Raw genomic sequence first — 20,191 nt, 5'->3', positions numbered from 1 at the left:
CACCTAAATTCAATAATTGTTAACACTGTTGAAGCATTCGCAAGTAAGGTACAGACATTATGCCAATTTACTTCTAAGCACCTAAGCATGCACCTTGAAGTCAAATTTTAAAAGCTGTCTATTTCATATTATTTTCTCATAGCTAAATTGTTATTTATTTAAAATTCAAAATATTCTATTATTCAAAATGTCATATTTATTCTAAAATGTAAAAATATACCCCAGTTAATTATGAAAACGAAGAAGACAGCCCATTATGTAATAAAGAAAAAAGTATAGGCATATTATTTAAATGTATCTATTTATATTTATATTAAATCCGAGGTTAAAAAATTTTCTTTACGATTATGGAAATGATATGTAAGTTTAAGAGCTGGTTGAGTGCCACCTATAAAAACATAAAAAATTCTGTTGTTAAATGAGAATTTGGGAAGCTCCTGCTACAATGCACAACTACATAATGAAATGTTTCTAGGCCATGATCATTGATTCTGATTTGGGTCAGGCTTTTAAATATTCATTCATGAGTTACAATCAACCGAATTAGAAAACAAAGGAAAATACAATCAAGCTCAGCCAGACAGAAAAAAGAAAGTATCACTCACATTTGATGAATCCAAGATGACATGGGAAAATGCTACTTTTCCCCAAGGGAACAAAATGAATCATCATTTATTCTAAAGGTAGGGAGACCTCCGTTGTTTCTAGTTTGTGATCGTTTTTTAATGGAAGAATGAATAAGCCCCCGAAACTTGTATATTGTTAAGAACAAATTCTGGCTTCCCTCACCCCCACCAAAAGTATACTGTGCTTCTGATATTTAATCCATTTGCAATATTCAACTAAAAGTACCTCAGAGGAAAACTAATCGATGGTTTTTTTTTTTCATTTTAAGGCATTAAGTAAATGATTTCTTTTTGCTACTGACAGATGAAAATTAATAGCAGAAAAGCAGAAATATTGTTTAGCATGTGTTTCTAAAAATATGAGCCTTAGATATATGATTAGTAAGAAACCCAAATTCATCGGTATTGTGTCATTAAAAGAAGAAAATTAAGTAAAGAAAAATGCAACATATGAGGAATGAAAAAAATTGATATTAGTCTAAACAAAAACATAGGCTATCTGCTAAGATTCTCAAAGAAGCACATCTACGTCTTTAAACCTACGTCTTTCTCGTTTTTAGTATTTTTGAGCTCCAGAAGAATATTTATTTGTCCTATTATTACTTCAAACTTATCACATTTCAAATAAACTGAACTCTAGAATGCAGGCTCCACAGGGGGAGATTTTTGCCTACTTTATTCACTGCTGAATCCCCAGAACCCAGAATGGTTCCCGGGGCATAGGAAATGCTCAAGAAATATTCATGAAATAAATGAATATAATCCTGTAAGGAAAAATTGGGAAAAACTTTGGTTCATCCATTATGGTCAACTTTACCTGTCAGTGTCCTTAACTAGACTGTTTTACAGCTCTGTAAAGAGAAGGTAACTTATAGAAACACGACAGTAATGCAAATAATTCAAATCCACTAAAATGCACAATCTGTCTCGTGAAGGTTTGTGTTCCTTTCCTCACTGTGGAAGATTTTTGGAGGTTCCACTCTGAGGTACAATGGATTCATTTTGCAGAACCAGGTATGGGCAGCTTAAACCAATTCTTCATATCTTCTTTTGGCTCTCACATGTAAATTCTAAACAACAGTAGAAATTTAACTTTGCTGATACTCTGTATCTCTAGCTTTATTTTTTCTCTACTGATGTTGTGTTTTATGTTCCTGCTTTGCTTAGGGCAAATTAAGTTAGTCCTCACTGGTGGCAGCAATGATTTGGAGTTGGCCTTTATGTCTTGTCATTTGATAATATCTGTAAATGGATTAATGGATTTTCAAGATCTCTGTGAGGTGAGACACGAGAGAAATCTAGTTTTTAGTTTTGTTGTTGTTTATTTGTCCACTTTGAGTTCTAACCAATAGAGAATTCTATGCTCACAGTGAAGGAGCATGGCTATTTTATATCTAGACCTAGGAATGTTTATGTTTTTGAGTTTACTCTTTGTGACTAAAATTGTAGAACTGAAGTTATATGTTTTCTCTGTATGTTTCTGTTTGTAAATCAGAAAGGGCTTTACGTTTCTTTGAGTAAGTTACATTTTCCTTTCTCTGGAGGGTATACACAAATTAGATAATAAAGTCTCTTAAATTAAAAGAGCACTGTTCTGATTTAATGATAGAGATAAACATATAAATCAAACATTTATAAACTTATTATAAAACAAGGAAATTGGACTTCTAATACTTTAAAATTTCTGGAATACAAGAAATCCTACAGAAACTAAAAAATATTCTGAGAATCCAAATTCACATAGTTAAGGGTAATTGTTAGCAAAGAAGACTGATTTAATAATTTTGGTTTAATAAAAACAGCTATATGCACTCTGATTTATCAGTGTTACATTTCTCTCTCCCATCACATTTCAGGCAAATCGAACTTCTTGAAGTTCTGATCATGCCACGCTGTTCAACTATTCTGTACAAGCTGATTTCTCTAGTTGGCATTTCTTGCCTCCCTTGACCCAGTGGTAAACTTTTACTCTTTCTGTAAGACTAAGCTCAATAAACACACAATTTGTGATCACATCTCTTCTAGAAGAGTGTTATCATGTATTAATAACAATAATAATTGTAATATTAATTCTATTGAGCCTTATAGTCTTATAGTAGCTATGTGATTTATCCATTTAAACTCATTTAACCCACACAGTAAGTGATCTATAAATGTTGGCCCCCTTCTGTCTTCATCTTTACTTCTCCCTTAACTTCACCTAGTTTTTTTTTTTTTTTTTAGATGGAGTTTCAGTCTTGTTGCTCAGGCTCAAGTGCAATGGCGCGATCTCAGCTCACTGCAACCTCCGCTTCCTGGGTTCAAGTGATTCTCCTGCCTCAGCCTCCCAAGTAGCTGGGATTACAGGCATGCACCACCACCACACCTGGCTAATTTTCGTATTTTTAGTAGAAACGGGGTTTCTCCATGTTGGCCAGGCTGGTCTTGAACTCTCAACCTCAGGTGATCCGCCCACCTTAGCCTCCCAAATGCTGGGATTCCAGGTGTGAGCCACCGTGCCCAGCACCTTCACCTAGTTTTTCACATGTATATCATTTTGAAAGTTATTTGAAAAACTATTTTAAAAAATAGTTGAAGAGAGAATTTTGAAAAATCTTTGAAATGTTAAACCTATATTCAAATATATTAATTTTTGAGATTCTATGAAACTAATATTGTGATGCTGCTAGCGAAATAACTCAATGTTTCATGTGTAAGTACTTCTTAAGTAATGTAAAATGGTTGTTTAGAAAGAGAAAAAGAGATAAGCAAAATACCCCTGGCAGAACAATTATCTTGACATGTTTCCATTAAAAATATAAAACTTTTTCAGACTATTAAAGTAATGCAAAATTACCTGAAAGAATCACTCCCTGTAAAGCCAGGTCCGATACTATAACTCACATTAAGGGCTCCCTTCCAACTGTTATCTGGTGGAGCAATTCCTCCCAAGTAGCTGACAAAATAAAATGAAAGTGACAGAAAAAGGCTACCACAATTTCTAAGGAGAAATTTTAAAGTTTGATGACAATATTTCATTCATATATATAACCAATATTTGTCATTTACTAAGTGCCAGGTACTGTCAAAAAGCCCGCCCTTTGTGGAGCTCATTTTCTAGCGAGAGAGCCATACTGAAATCAGTAAGTAAAATACGTAATATGTTAGTGATGAGAGCAAAGAGAAAAAATAAAGTAGTGATGGCAAATGGGAAGGCTATCTCCTTATTTTTGACCTTAATTATTTATGTGGGGACTCACTGAATCCAAGATATCCTAAATATAGGAAATTAATGACTGCATTAAGGAGAAGAAATGCATTTGTAAAAAAGCTGCTCATTACACAGTAGGCACCCAAACAATTATTAAGTTGTAATACACATACAGGCACTTAAAAATGGGAGTTGGGGGATATGTAAAGAAATATCAGTTATAGAATACAATAATTGTTTACTATATTCTAAATACGGTGCTAAGTATTTTACTCGTACGATCTCATAATAACCCTATCAAGGAGAAACAGTTACTAGCCTCATTTTACAAATAAAGAAACTGAGCTGGAGAAAGTTTAAGCAACTGATCCAAGGTCATACCTCTAGTAAGTGGGGGGCATTGTCATATTCTTATACTAGACGTTGAATATAAATATCTAATGAATACCTGTGAAAATTCAATTGCTTGAAAAATCTCAAATCAGAATTATCTTAGGACATAGCTTTGTATTTGAGAATTTCATTTGTAGCAAACAGAGCAATATTTTATTTTGATTTCTTAGTCACTAAAATGACTACTGTTATGAAATAAAAAGATAGTATACTCTGTTATTCCTATTTCAGGAGTTATTTAGTTATAAAACTTTGTGTTTAACATAAGAATGCCATATTGGTTTTCAATGAGAAAATAGACACCTAGTGCAAAATATCTTAATCTCATATCCAACAAGAAAACTATACCGTAATAATATTTCTGCATCATTATATCCAATGGGATGTACAGGTATTCGGGGGATTCCCACTCCTTCTTCAACATCAAGTCTGAAAGTGTATTCTAAAAAAATCAAATGCATAAAATGAAAAAAAATTTAAAAATCTGAGCAAGAGATATACAGGGATTTTTTGCATAACCGTTGCAGATTTGCTATACATTTGCAATTATGCCAAAATTAAAAGTTCCTGGCCGGGCGTGGTGGCTCACACCTGTCATCCCAGCACTTTCGGAGGCCGAGGTGGGTGGATCATGAGGCCAAGAGATGGAGACCATCCTGGCCAACATGGCGAAACCCCGTCTCTACTGAAAATACAAAAATTAGCTGGACGTGGTGGCGCATGCCTCTAGGCCCAGCTACTTGGGAGGCTGAGGTGGGAGAATCGCTTGAACCCAGGAGGCAGAGGTTGCAGTGACCCGAGATCACGCCACTGCACTCTAGCCTGGCGACAGAGCAAGACTCTGTCTGAAAAAAAAAAAAGTTCCCCAAAAGTCAGACAATTGTTTTACCTAATACATCTTTATTTAATAAATCATGTATATTTTAAGGTAATGTTAATTATAGAGATGGCAGTTTTCCAAATTTGTTTTGACATTTCACATAATTTTCTTGACCTTTACAAAAATATTTTATTTCCTCAAGGATCTCTTGAATCTTTCTTAGAGAAATGTTATTAACCAGATGTTTAGAAAATGTGTCCCAGATTCTGAAACTATAAATAATCGGAAAAAAACCAAGAGAACATATGCAATCTTGTGAATAAATGAGAAACATCTTATTCAAATAGTGATATATTATCATTCAAGGAAGATTGAAAAGTATTGCCAGCCTTAAAACCTCATTGGAACTGTGACTTTCAGCCAAGATAGAGTTAAAGGGACCAAATTTACCTTCATGCCTGAAACACCTTATTTTTTATTTACCTTATTTTATGTAAATGAAACACTTTAAAAATAACAAAATATGTAAAATAATAGTTCTATCATGAGATTTTTATTATGTAAGTAGCTTCATGAGGTAATTGACTGCTGAAACAAAATTTTAACAATATAATTAGATAGTAAATCAGTAAGTATATAAGACTCTCATAACACTATTAACTAATTTGAGCTAATTGACATTTATAGAATACTCCAACCAAAAACAGAATATACATTCTTTTCAAGTCCATATAGAATATGTATTAGAGAGACCATATTCTGGGCCATAAGACACGTCTCAGCAAATTCTCAGTATGTTCTCCGACCTCAGTGGAATTAAATTAGAAATCAATATTAGAAAGATACCTAGAACATCCTCAAATATTTTAAAATTAAATAACACATTTATAAATAAACCATGGGTCAAAGTAGAAATGAAAAGGGAAATCAGAAAGTATTTGGAACCAAATAAAAATAAAAACACTCAGCCTAGGCAACACAACAAGACCCATCTCTAAAAGTAAACATTAAAAAATTAGCTGGGCATGGTGGCATATGCCTATAGTTCCAGTTACTTGGGAGGCTGGGGCAGGAGAATCACTTGAGCCTGGGAGTTTGCGGTTACAGTGAGCTATGGTTGGACCACTGCACTCCAGCCTGGGTGACAGACAGGGTGACAGAGTGGAATCTTGTCTCTAAAATAAAATAAAACCACAATATATTAAAAACTGTAGGATGCAGCTAAAGTAGTGCTTATAGGGAGAGGTATAGCACTAAATAATCCATCGTAGAAAAAAAGTTAAGTTTCTGACAAATGACATCAGATTCCACTTTCAGAAACTAGAAAAAGAACAAATAAAGGCCAAAATAAGCAGGAGAAAGTGCATGATAAATATCACAGCAGACATCTAAGAAATAGAAACTGGCTGGGTTCCTGATGGCTCCTGTGTGTAATCCCAGCACTTTGGGAGGCCAAGGCAGGAAGATTGCTTGAGTCAAGGAGTTTGAGACTGGCCTGGGTAGCATAGCAAGAGCTGTCTCTATTTAAATTTAAAAAAAGAAATAGGAAACAAAAATAATAGTAAAGATAATCAATGAAACCCAAAGCTAGTTATCTGAGATCAATAAAACTAATAAACTTCCAACAAGACAGATCAGGACTAAAGGAGAAATTACTAAATTGCTAACATCAGGAATAAAGGAGAGAATATCACTCTAGTACCTGCAGACGGAAGAATAGTACGAAAATATTATAAACCACTCTATGCTCATAAATTCAGCAAGTTAGATGAAACGGACAAAAATCTTTGAAAAAATGCAAACTACCAAGCCTCACCTGAGAATAAATAGATCATATATATATTACATATATATTACATAAATATTACATATTATATATAATATATAATATTACATATTATATATAATATATAATACTACATATTATATATAATATATAATACTACATATTATACATGTATATATTATATACGATATATACATGTATAATATGTAATATTACATATTACATATGTAACATATGTGTAATATTACATATTACATATGTAACATATGTGTAATATTACATATTACATATGTAACATATGTGTAATATTACATATTACATATGTAACATATGTGTAATATTACATATTACATATGTAACATATGTGTAATATTACATATTACATATGTAACATATGTGTAATATTACATATTACATATGTAACATATGTGTAATATTACATATTACATATGTAACATATGTGTAATATTACATATTACATATGTAGCATATGTGTAATATTACATATTACATATGTAGCATATGTGTAATATTACATATTACATATGTAGCATATGTGTAATATTACATATTACATATGTAGCATATGTGTAATATTACGTATTACATATGTAACATATGTGTAATATTACGTATTACATATTACATATGTAATATATATGTAATATTACGTATTACATATTACATATGTAATATATATGTAATATTACGTATTACATATGTAATATATATGTAATATTACGTGTTACATATTACATATGAAATATATATGTAATATTACGTGTTACATATTACATATGAAATATATATGTAATATTACGTGTTACATATTACATATGTAATATATATGTAATATTACGTGTTACATATCACATATGTAATATATATGTAATATAACGTGTTACATATCACATATGTAATATATATGTAATATAACGTGTTACATATCACATATGTAATATATGTAATATAACGTGTTACATATCACATATGTAATATATGTAATATAACGTGTTACATATCACATATGTAATATATGTAATATAACGTGTTACATATCACATATGTAATATATATGTAATATAACGTGTTACATATCACATATGTAATATATATGTAATATAACGTGTTACATATCACATATGTAATATATATGTAATATAACGTGTTACATATCACATATGTAATATATATGTAATATAACGTGTTACATATCACATATGTAATATATATGTAATATAACGTGTTACATATCACATATGTAATATATATGTAATATAACGTGTTACATATCACATATGTAATATATATGTAATATAACGTGTTACATATCACATATGTAATATATATGTAATATAACGTGTTACATATCACATATGTAATATATATGTAATATAACGTGTTACATATCACATATGTAATATATATGTAATATTATATATTACATATACATTATATATTATATATTATATATACATATATACATATATGTATATATAATATATATACATTATATATACATATATGTATATATTACAACGTATAATGTACATTATCATCAATTACAATACATTACAATACATTATAGAATTACAATACATTATATATACATGTATATATGTATATATGTATATATATACGTATATGTATATATAATATATATGTATATATAATATATATACATATATAAGTATATAAAATATATATACATTATATATAATATATATGTATATATAATATATATACATTATATGTATACAGACACATATATATAATGTATACACACATATATACAGATTATGTATACGTACACAGTATATACATATTATGTATACGTACACAATATATACATATTATGCATACATACACAATATATACATATTATGTATACGTATACAATATATACATATATAATATATACATATTATGTATACATATATACTATGTAATATTACATATTACATATATATATATATATGAAATTCAATTCGTAGTGAAAAACAGTTCTACATAAAACACTTCAGGCCCAGATAGATCCCTGGAGAATTCTACCAAATATTTATAGACAACATTGAACCCATTCTTTATAAACTCTTGCAAAAAAGTGAAGATGAAATGGTTCCCAAGTCATGCTAAGAGGCCAACATTTCTTTGATACCAAATGACACAAAGATATTACAAGAAACTAAATCTACAGGTTAACATCCCTTATGACCATAGAGAGAAACATTCTTAAGAAAAATATATCAAAAATTCAACAGTATATAAAAGGATAATACATTGTCACCAAATGGGATTTATTTTAGGATAACAGGGTTGGATTAACATTAAAAACATCATATAATTTAACAAAAGTAAATGATGACATATGATCATCTCTGTGCACAGAAAAAACATTTGGCAACATCCAACATATATTTCTAATGAAAACGCCCAGTATATTAGGATAGAAATAAACTTCCTCATTGTGACAACAGGATTGTATAAAAAACCTAGAGCTAACATAATATTTAAAAGAGAAAGACTGGATACTTTCCCTGTTGGAACAGAAATAAAAAGCAAGTATGTCTGTTGTAACAACTTCTATTCAATATTGTACTGGAGTACCTCCATAAAATGTATATAAAAAAAAGAAGGAAAAAAATGTCCTGGAGGGTCTAGCCAGTACAATAATGCAAACAGAAGAAAGAGAGAAAGAAAGAAAGAGAGAGACAGAGAGAGAGAGAGAGAGGAAGGAAGGGCATGTAGATTGAAAGCCAATAAATAAAATTATCTTCATTTGCAGATGACATAATCATGTATGTAAAAATGCTGATAGAAGCTACAAAAACCTAGCAGAATCGATGGGTTTAACAAGTTTGCAGGATACAAGACCAATGTATTTCTTCTAGAAATAGAAAAATGCTTTCATTTCCTAGTAAAGAAAAATTGGTATTGAAACTTTACAATAGCATAAAACTATGAAATGTTTGTGGATAAATCTGACAAAAGGTATGTGTGATTCATACAGTGAAACTATAAAACTCTGCTGAAAGAAATTAAAGACTACAAAGTTGTATTTTATTTATGGATCAGAAAATTCAATATTGTTAATTCAATTCTCCCAAATATTGCCAATTCTCCCCAAATTGATTTATAGATTTCATTCAATCTCAATCAAACTCCCGGGAGGCTTTTTGGTGGAAATTGTAAATTAGTGCTAAAACTCATATGGAAAGGACCAAAATTAGACACAACGTTTTGAAAAATAGAAGAGTTGTAACCTGGAAGTTGTATGCATCTGTTAGAATGTAGAATTGAAAAGACTGACATACTAAATGTTGGTGAGGACATAGCAAATAGAGCACTCATACATTGCTGTTGAAATATAAAGTGAAACAACTTCAGAAAACAATTTTAAAATTTGTGTAAAAGTCAAATATCCAACTAACCATAATATTCAGGTATTTCACTTCCAAGTATTTCCCAAAGAGAAATAAAAGAACATGTACATACAAGGTCTTGTACAACAACTGTTCATTACACCTTTATCTGTAATAGCCCCCACACTGAAAGCAATCCAAATGTCCATCTACAAGTAAAGGAATAAACTGTGCTATAGCCATTCAAGGGAATACTACTCAGCAAAAGAAAGAAAAACTATTGACAAAGATGCCAACATGGACAGATCTCAAAATAATCATGCTGACAGCAGAAACCAAGATGAATGGTTGCCTAGGGATTGGATGAAGTGGGAAGGAAGAGATGGGAGGGTGGGAATATAAAGAGACGAGAGGAAGCTTTTTTGAGATAATGGGTGTGTTCATTATTCTGATTGTAGAGATCATTTCACATATGTAAAACTTCCAATTTTATGTTTTAAATAACATAAAAACTCATTTTTTAAAAAAATACAATCTATCCGTAATTCAAAAATACAATCTATCGGTAATTCAATCTATCTATTGTATTTTTAAAAATACAATCTATCGGTAATTCAGCAAACCTAAATTGTCATTTGTTAAAAGGAGCATTACTTTAGGTATGAGGATCAGTATTTCTGAACTCTAATAAACGAAGAAGGAGAGTATGAACTGAGTGTTTACTCCCCATGCCGACATCTCATGAAAATTTAAAACTAAAATAATACAAGAGCAAATGTTTTAAAATTCCTAGCAGCAGTAATCCAAAATGATATAAGTGTACTCAATTTTAGATTAATATTATTCTGAACATGCTTGCTTGTATTCCTTCTAAAAGGGCAAGGAGTATTTTTGCAAAATTGGTGGACTGATAGGCTCATCCCTTACCTTTTGCTGGATAGCCTGGAGTGAGTGGGTCACCAGCACCATTCAAATTTAACACATTTCCTCTCTGGGCTGCAGTTCCAGGAAGATTCCATCCTTTGGGATATGGCTGTACCTCAGGAGCAAAGTAGTCAGCTGGATCTGAGTACAAGATGATTCCTATGGCTCCTGCTAACATGGCATTTTTAACCTGCAGGAGCAATGTGCAATTCATAATGCAGATATGGCAAATGGTTGGCTTATTCATATAAGAAAGACATTAATTTAATAATGGAAGGATATTTAGACACTGCCTTTTACCATACAATTACACATTCAGTTCTCTTGGCTTTGAACACAACTTCCCACCTATTAGACCTAACAGACTTCCATTATTCCACGGAAATCTAAACGAGTTATCATTTCTTCTGTGAAACATTCCTATTACAACCTGCAACTGTAGAATTAATGTCCCTTCTTTGTAGTTCTATATTTTCTATATTATAGGATAGCTCTTAATGTATTAAAACATCTTTTAAATGTCTATCTCTCCTATTAGGCTGAGGGTGTTTTTGAACACTTGAACCATGTCTTCTTAATTTTAAACTACTGCCCTGTAAAATCTCTCACATCATAGAGTAAGCATTCTACAGATATTTATGGAACTAAACTGATTTGAAATTGTATGCAGAGCAGTCATATTTGTGAAAAACAGCCCAGGGTTTTTGTAAACATCTTTCTAACAATCCAAACTGGCCAAAAATAGGAAAATGTACCCTGTGAGATACTAAATTCTTCTTCACCAAAAGTATTGTAGCAGAAGATGGATAACAGTCTTGATTCATAAAAATGCATTCCAATATTTAGAGAACACCCTGTTATATCACTAAGAGTATAATCTGTCACAACTTTTTGAAGGAAAATTGATGATGTCTATCAAAATTTTGAAAGAATATACACTATTATTTAGCCATTTAATTTCTATGAATCTATACTACAATAATCTTCACACAAATTTCTGGAGCATATATGGACAAAGATGTTCACGATTAAATTATTTGTAATAGTAACAAATTCAAGATGAGACATCGTCAGTAGTGGAATGGTTAAATAAATGGCTTATCAATTCTGTGAAATATGATGCCATCATTTAAAATACTGAGGTAATTAATAAGCAGTTATATAGAAATTACTAAGTACCAGCCACTTTCCTAAGTGCTTTCAAACAAAGTCATTCAATAAGGACTCTATGAGACTGGTGCCCTCATCATTCTCATTTTATATGTGAGGAAACTTTGCAACAGAGAAGTTAAGTAACATGCTCACAGTAAAAGATCTAGAAAGAATAGGAGCCAGACTAGACCAGAACCCAAGTGATATGGATCTAGGGTTCTATACTCTTAACCAATGTATTACATAACTCTCAACGTGTGGACATGAAGAATATGAGTCATGGCTGAATGAAAAAAAATAAAGTCTTATACAATGTAAAAGTAAATAAATAAATATATATAAAATGGACATATAGGGACAGATGTATTTATATTTCACAGAATTAGGTTTGAAAAAAGCTATTAAGATTGATTATATCTGAATAATGAAGTGGGTAATGCAGAGAAGCTTTTCATTTTTCACTTTATATAAATTTCCTTCAATTAAATTTCTAAAAGCAAATATTACTTTTATAATAAAAATGATTCAAAATCATCTCCTTTTCCAGGTATGTGAGAAAACATAAAAACACGAGTTTCCGTGTAACCATGGCAAATAGGAAAAAAAAAAAAGAAAAGAAATGTTTGAAAGCAATTTGGAAACAGAGAAGCAAGTTGGTCATTTACATTTACAGAATATATATATCCTCTCATTCTCTGTAGAAAAACAAATAATACTGTACTTTATTTCCTCTGAAGATTTTTCCATATCTTGCAATAACAATCTTCCCAGTACAGTTGATGCCCATCTCTCTTTCTAGTTTGAAAAAGTCTTCAGTGCGAGCATAGTTCACATATACAAGATCTCCCTATAGGGAAAAGAAAATATATATAATACTGCTAAAATTAAAGAAAAAAAACAAAAAATAAGTTTGCTTCACAATACTACATCATCAAAAGTGTTCCCTTTCTTTATTTGGGGAATAATAAACAGACCCACGGTAATTATGCAGAATTCATTAGAGAATCTTTTAAAATCCTGAAAAGTTTAAAAAACAACAATGTATAAGAGTTATTTATTTATTTATTATTTTTGAGATGGAATTTCACTCTGTCACCCAGGCTGGAGTGCAGTAGCACTCCCTCGGCTCACTGCAACCTCCTCCACCTTCTGAGTTCAAGTGATTCTGCCTCAGCTGCCAGAGTAGCTGTGATTACAGACATGCGCCACCATGCCCAGATAATTTTTGTATTTTTTAACAGTAGAGATGGGTTTCACCATGTTGGCCAGTCTGGTCTTGAACTCCTGACCTCCAAAGATCTGCCCGCCTCAACCTCCCAAAGTGCTGGGATTACAGGTGTGAGCCACCGCACCCAGCCAGACATATCTCAACAGCATGTCCTGTGTTGAAGAAATCGTCAGTGTATACAAAGCCACAGGGAATCGAGTAAATAAATGTCATTTTAAAGATCCTAACTATATTTATTTAATTTCCAACCATTGCATTAATTTAAGAACCTCTATGGTATGATCTATAAAATCCTATCTATGAATCCATAAAATATTCAAATTATCAAAAATGGAAAGAAGCTTGTGAAAACACCTACTGCTGGGTGGGAGCGGTAGCTCACGCCTGTAATCCCAGCACTTTGGGAGGCCGAGGCAAGCAGATCATCTGAGGTCGGGAGTTCGAGACTAGCCTGACCAACATAGAGAAACCCCGTCTCCACTAAAAAAAATACAAAATTAGCAGGATGTGGCGGCATGCACCTGTGGTCCCAGCTACGCGGGAGGCTGAGGCAAGAGAATTGCTTGAACCTCGGAGGCGGAGGTTGCAGTGAGCTGAGATTGTGCCACTGCACTCCAGCCTGGGTGACAAGAGCGAAACTCTGTCTCAAAAAAACAAAACAAAACAAAAACAAAAACAAACAAACAAAAAAATACCTACTGCCTCACTGAAAGGCATGTTCAGCAGTTTGTTATTTCAGAGAGTGGCAACTGCTTCAGCAGGGTCAGTTTTTAATGTATTTGTTTTGTTTCTTTTTTCTCTGGTGTTCTTTTCTATTTTATTTTATTGTAATTTTTTTAATTTGAGGGATGAGGTTTTCATAGTACTGAATATCAAACAAGGAACCCGCATGAATGATTCACCTAATTTCCTTGGTTTTAGTCCTCCATACAGGTTTTACACAGCAAAAGAACCATTTAAAGACTTGGATTACAAAAGTATTTTATTTTACCTCTGGCATGCCTTGGGCTGAGAAAGCATTATATGGTGGCACAATATTTGTAACATTCTCATAGCCATCTGGTGGTGGTTCGAGGTATGATGTTTTGAAAATCTAGCAAGAATTAAAATATGTCAAGTTAGAGAGAAAAATTCCAGATTATTATTAAGATATAACTCATTTTGCCTCCAAGTATATACTTCAGATTAAGCATCCTGGAACAAGGTTCTGTAATAGACAAATTACAGTGACAACAGTGAGAAAGAGCCTTATCATTATTATTGTCTTCCTAACAGTAGAAACTTTTATAAATGCATGCAATCCCAGGTAACCAAAAGTTTCCTTATAAAGTGTAACAGCAGAGCTTCAAAGGTGGCACTTTGGTGATCCTCTTTTTTTGACTATGCCTTTTCAGCTTCCTTTGTGGGCTCCTTTTCTTTCATCTGTATTTAAATAATATTTCCCCATGTTTTATCCCCAGCCCATTGCTTGCCTCTGTACTCCCTCCCTGTGACACTTCATTAAGTATCAGAATTTTACCAATAGCTAATATGCTTATGATGCTTACCTTTTCAGATTCATATATTTAAATGTTTGGTGGTTATTTCATCCTGGATGTCCAAACTCAACATGTTAAAATTCAAATTTATCATCTCTCACCCTGGGCCTGCTTTTGATCTGCATTTCCTACCTCTATTAATAGCTTCAGTCATTAGCCACCCACACCAGACAGTCTCGGAGTCATCCTGAACTCTATCTTCCCCTCCTTCCCCAAGTCAATCACTAATCAAGTCCTGCTGATACATTTCCTTACTATTTCTGAAATCCATCCCTCATCCTCATTCCTACTAACATCCCAATTTAAAACTTTATTATCTTTTACCTGGACTATTGTCTTAAGACAACAACTTTAACCCGTTGCTTAGCCTAGGTGTGATCCATAGAGGACCTTGTCTATCTAAAATGCCCCTCTAGCCACATCCTTCCCCTGCTCAGGACTTGTCACTGGCTCCCATGAACTGAAGTTGAAGTTTAAGCTCCCTAGGACAGCATACACGCCCTTCTATGATCTGTTCCCAGAACATATTTACTGGTTTATCTCATATCGTGGCCTACTTCGTATTTTACACTTTTGAAATACAGAAAAATCATTACATTCTCCCAATAAAACTAGGCTAGTATATGCCTCCAAACCTTTGCCAATATTTTGTCTTTTGTTGAGAATTTTCTTAGCTTATTTTGTCACATGGTTAACTCCTATGTCCTTTCATGACTCACGTGTCAAGACTTCAGGAAACATTGTCTAACTCCCAGGCTGGGCTGAGTGACCCTTTTCTGGGTAAATAATGAATTCTAATCATAATCTTCACAGCACTTACCATACTAATTTGAGGTCTGAAGTATTCCATTGTCTGCCTCAACTTACTTAGGCAAAGGAACCATGTCCTAGTCTCATTCTGGCCTCAGGACTTAACACCATGTCGAACACATAGTGGATACTGAATAATTCACTATTAACAAATTTCTACTTTTACTTGACCCTACATTACAATCCACATAAAACGGTCGGATTGCAAAATATAAAAAGTACCAACAATTTCACATACCTCAGTTTCATGTTCATCCACAATCGATATATAGTTGGCATTTGTCTCATTGGGGTAAGATAAGAGGACATCATAATGAACCAACTTGGCTGAATCTAGTCCAAATTTCTTCCACTGGGTTTGGATTTTCTTGGCAAGCAAGAAATTTTGTTCTGTTCCCGCAAGATGAGGAAGCTTTGTAAAAGAACTAAAATGAAAATAAAACATAAGAGGGCGTTAAAGACTATGCTCAGACGATGTGCCTAAAAACTATTCTAAATGCACTACTTATGCTTTGAGCATTAAGTTGTCATTCCTATATGACAGATAAAAGAAACACAGCTAATGCTACCAGTTTCTAGATAGGCCAATTTTTAAGTTATTTGTGTACAACTGCAGTTTTCATATTATGCTTCCTCAGAAAAGAACACATTTCATGGTAGATACAATCAGCAAAGGCTCAGATATGAGATGACACCCTGGAAGAATGTCATACTTCTATACCAATAATGTTCCTTTTTGCTGCTTGTCAGAGAACAGAGACATTTTGGAAAAAAAAAATAGATCTTAACATCTCGCAGGGACCACTTCGGCACTTCCATGTTTAACTTATATATTTCTACTGTTGATTGTATCATGTATGTAGTTGCTTATTTATCTCATTGATCTCAAAGTCCATGCATTTTTATTTTTCATATCCCCTAGTGCTTAGTTCTTGCCTTTTACCCAAAATGTACAGGCTTGCTGAATTTAATTTGGGCAGTGTTCTCTTGGTTTTGGATGTAAATGAGTTGTAACATTTAAGTGACCTCACAAACATAGTTCTTAGTGAGATTTATTTTACTTGGGGTGAACAATATTTTTAAAGTCCCTGGCCAGGCATGGTGGCTCACACCTGTAATCCCAGCACTTTGGGAGGCCGAGGAGGGTGGATCAACTGAGGTCAGGAGCTCGAGACCAGCCTGGCCAACATGGTGAAACCCCGTGTCTACCAAAAATACAAAAAATTAGCCAGGCGTCGTGGCGGGTGCTTGTAATCCCAGTTACTTGGGGAGACTGAGGCAGGAGAATTGCTTGAATCTGGGAGGCGGAGGTTGCAGTGAGCCGAGATCATGCCAATGCACTCCAGCCTGGGTGAAAGAGTGAGACTACATCACCAAAAAAAAAAAAAAAAAAAAAAAAAATTAAACTCCCTCACCATCAGTAGAACAAAAATAAACCCTTTGTTAATTTTTTTTTTTTTTAGTTAACCGGACGACAGCCACAAAATATACAGCAGTAGAAGGAAATTAACATGTATTGAAAACCTGTTGTATGACAAGCACTCTACATTCACTTTCACATGTGTTTTCTCATTTAATCATCACAATCCTTCTTCTGTCATCCCCATTTTGCAAATGAGGAGACTGACAGAGTGACTGAATAATCTACTCATAATTTTATAGCTAATAAATACTGGAACTGGAATCCAAAATTGTAGTTACCCGATCCTGAGAAATAGTGATATTTCTAAATAATTCATCTGCTGTTATTACCCATGTGCTTAAAATGCTTCTACAACTCCCTGTACCCTGCATTAGAAAGTTCACACTCCAACATGGCATCTAAAGCACTTTTAGGTTAGGTCCTCCCTTCTGTCTTTTCAGGTTAATTCCACATCACTCTCTTATAAACTCCTATACTCTCTGTCACTGAGTATACTTATTTTTCTCATAAAATGATTATGATCTTTAATACCTTTTAGCCTTTGCACAATGTCTTATCTCAACCAAAAATATTGTCCCATCTACCTGAATCTCCCTCTATCACCACTTCTAATCACTCTCCTTTCTCATCTGCAAACTATTAATCTTCCATAAGGACTCTTCAAGCATCATCTTCTCTGAGAAGATGTCTTTCTCTATATCAGAAAATGAAAACTGCAGGTATCAGATGTTTAATTTCTTACCATATTTATTTTTTAAAAGTACAAATGTGTTCAGACAGAAGTTATTTTATATGTATAGGAATAAAAAAGCAAAACAGCTAGAGATATTTAATTTCTACTTTATACAATTCATTATTTTTGTTTCTACATAGAGCCGATATGATTCTTGCAATTAGAAAAAATATATATATTTCCTTAAGTTAGGAGGGAGGATTAGCCATGAACTTTTTTGCCTCCCATCTTTTCAAGAACCCCCTGAAATGAAATAGAGAAGTACAGAAAAAGAGTAGGAAGGTAGAACATCCTTTATTTTATATCAGGGTTTCTCCGTATGGTCCCAAGATGGGCATTACAGCTCCAGGCATACATATTCACCCAGTAACTTCAGGAGAAACAAGTACAAACTAGAACAACTATTCCTTCTTTTGTGTTTAACAAAGGAACATTTTTCTAGAAGATCTTAGCTAAGTTTTTCTCCCATTTCATTAGGCAAAATAGGGTCATTTACCCCTTCTCAAATCAATCATTGCTAGAGGGAGGGTAATGATTGGCTTATGGACTAATCAAGAGATTCCTGGGCTGGGAGGAAGGTAACCTTTACTGAACACATACCCTCCTGAAAGAGGGAGAACACTCACAGTTGAGGCTCTGTTAATAAGAAAGTGGCTGGGAGAAATACAGTTGTTCCCACATTTAAGCCCTTTAACCCAATCTTCAAGCCCTCCTTTGCCTTCTAAACTCTTCTGCTGTGTTCATTAACCCTTTAGCTCTGCAATCAACAATTCGCTTATATCTTCAGCACCTTCTCTGAATGTTTCCTTGACCTCCTTGTCTTTCTTTTCTGGTTGTTTTTTTTTTTTTTTTTTTTTTTTTTTGATGGAGTTTTGCTCTTGTTGCCCAGGCTGGAGTGCAGTGGTACAATCTCGACTTACTGCAACCTCCGCCTCCCAGGTTCAAGTGATTCTCCTGCCTCAGCCTCTTGAGTAGCTGGGATTACAGGTGCATGCCACAATGCCCAGCTAATTTTTTGTATTTTTAATAGAGGTGGGGTTTTATTATGTTGGACAGGCTGGTTTTGAATTCCTGACCTCAGGTGATCCACTCTCCTTGGCCTCCCAAAGTGCAGGGATTACAGGCGTGAGCCAATGTGCCCAGCCAACCTCCTTGTCTTAACTGGTTTCCTCTGAGGACCCTGCTCACCTGCCGGCTGTTTTATTTTCCATGATCCCATATAGCTCATGGCTAAAATTCAGCTAGGAGGCCTTCTTACTCTGCACTGGCTCTTTCAAATATATCTCTTTTATCTTCTTTACAAACTAACAGCTTTTTTGAAGCTTACAACAAAAGTCACCACCCACTACACCTTCTAGGTATGTACTGTCATCTACAAAACTTTGAGTCATGCCTCTTCATTCATTAAAGTTGGGGGCTCCTAATATGGTGTATTTCCCTCTATCCCTGTTCTTGTCATCATTCTTGGTGTGTAATTTTTGTATGTGTATCTCTCTTCAAGTGATGTTCATTCCTACTCATTCTTTTCCTGTATCATCAAAAAAGCACCTCACAACAGACATTTTGAACTAACCTCTTGATATCTGATGTGCCTTGATAATACATAAGCTAAAATTTAATGAGAACATTATAGCTGATTTATTCCTCATTATAATAGCTCACTCGAGTTCATCCATAGACACTAACATGGAACCTTGTGATCTCATCAACAGCACAGATGGGTAGAAAATAGAGATACTACTCAACTTATGGTGAGGTTATGTCCCTATAAACGCATTGAAAGTCAAAAATATTACTAAATTGAAAATGTATTTAATACCCTGATAAATCCATCATAAAGTTGAAAAATTCTAAATCAAACCATCATAAGTCAGGGATTGTCTGTTAACCGTAGTGTATGTACTTCACTCAGTGTATCTGTCTGTAGGGTTTAACTGGAGTATAAGAAGAAAAGAAGAGAAAGAATGGTACAGAAAGATATTTTAAGAAATAGTAAACAAGACCTTTCTAAATTAATGGAAGACATAAATTTACATTGTCAAGAAGCTCAGAGAGCCTAAACAGGCTAAATTTAAAGAAAACTATGCCTAGACAGATAGTAAAACGGCTGAAAATCAGACAAAAATAATACGTTACATGAATTAACGACTGTAAACTTCTCATCAGATGACATAGCAGCTAGAAGACAGTGAAACATTTAAAGTTC

General features: G+C 33.4%; 1 protein-coding gene across 6 annotated transcripts in view; it reads right to left on the bottom strand.

Moving 5' to 3' along the window:
• NAALAD2 (N-acetylated alpha-linked acidic dipeptidase 2) overlaps nt 1–20,191 on the bottom strand; it is a 57,405-nt gene that overhangs the window by 28,337 nt on the left and 8,877 nt on the right. For 3 of the 6 annotated variants that reach the window (XM_031016357.2, XM_055356254.2, XM_055356256.2), the window contains exons 3-8: nt 16,068–16,254; nt 14,473–14,574; nt 12,975–13,100; nt 11,105–11,291; nt 4,558–4,651; nt 3,463–3,561 (exon numbers count right to left, since the gene is read on the bottom strand). In XM_031016357.2, coding sequence (XP_030872217.1) covers nt 3,463–3,561; nt 4,558–4,651; nt 11,105–11,291; nt 12,975–13,100; nt 14,473–14,574; nt 16,068–16,254 — 795 coding nt within the window. The remainder of the gene's footprint in view (nt 1–3,462; nt 3,562–4,557; nt 4,652–11,104; nt 11,292–12,974; nt 13,101–14,472; nt 14,575–16,067; nt 16,255–20,191) is intronic. The other 3 variants (XM_055356255.2, XM_055356257.2, XM_063693455.1) reach the window with 1 other exon arrangement.

Source organism: Gorilla gorilla, chromosome 9 (genome assembly GCF_029281585.2).
Source record: "Gorilla gorilla gorilla isolate KB3781 chromosome 9, NHGRI_mGorGor1-v2.1_pri, whole genome shotgun sequence".
In the NCBI taxonomy this organism is placed as follows: Eukaryota; Metazoa; Chordata; class Mammalia; order Primates; family Hominidae; genus Gorilla; species Gorilla gorilla.
Note: the sequence above shows the minus strand (reverse complement) of the source record. Positions and strands in the feature narration are given on the sequence as shown.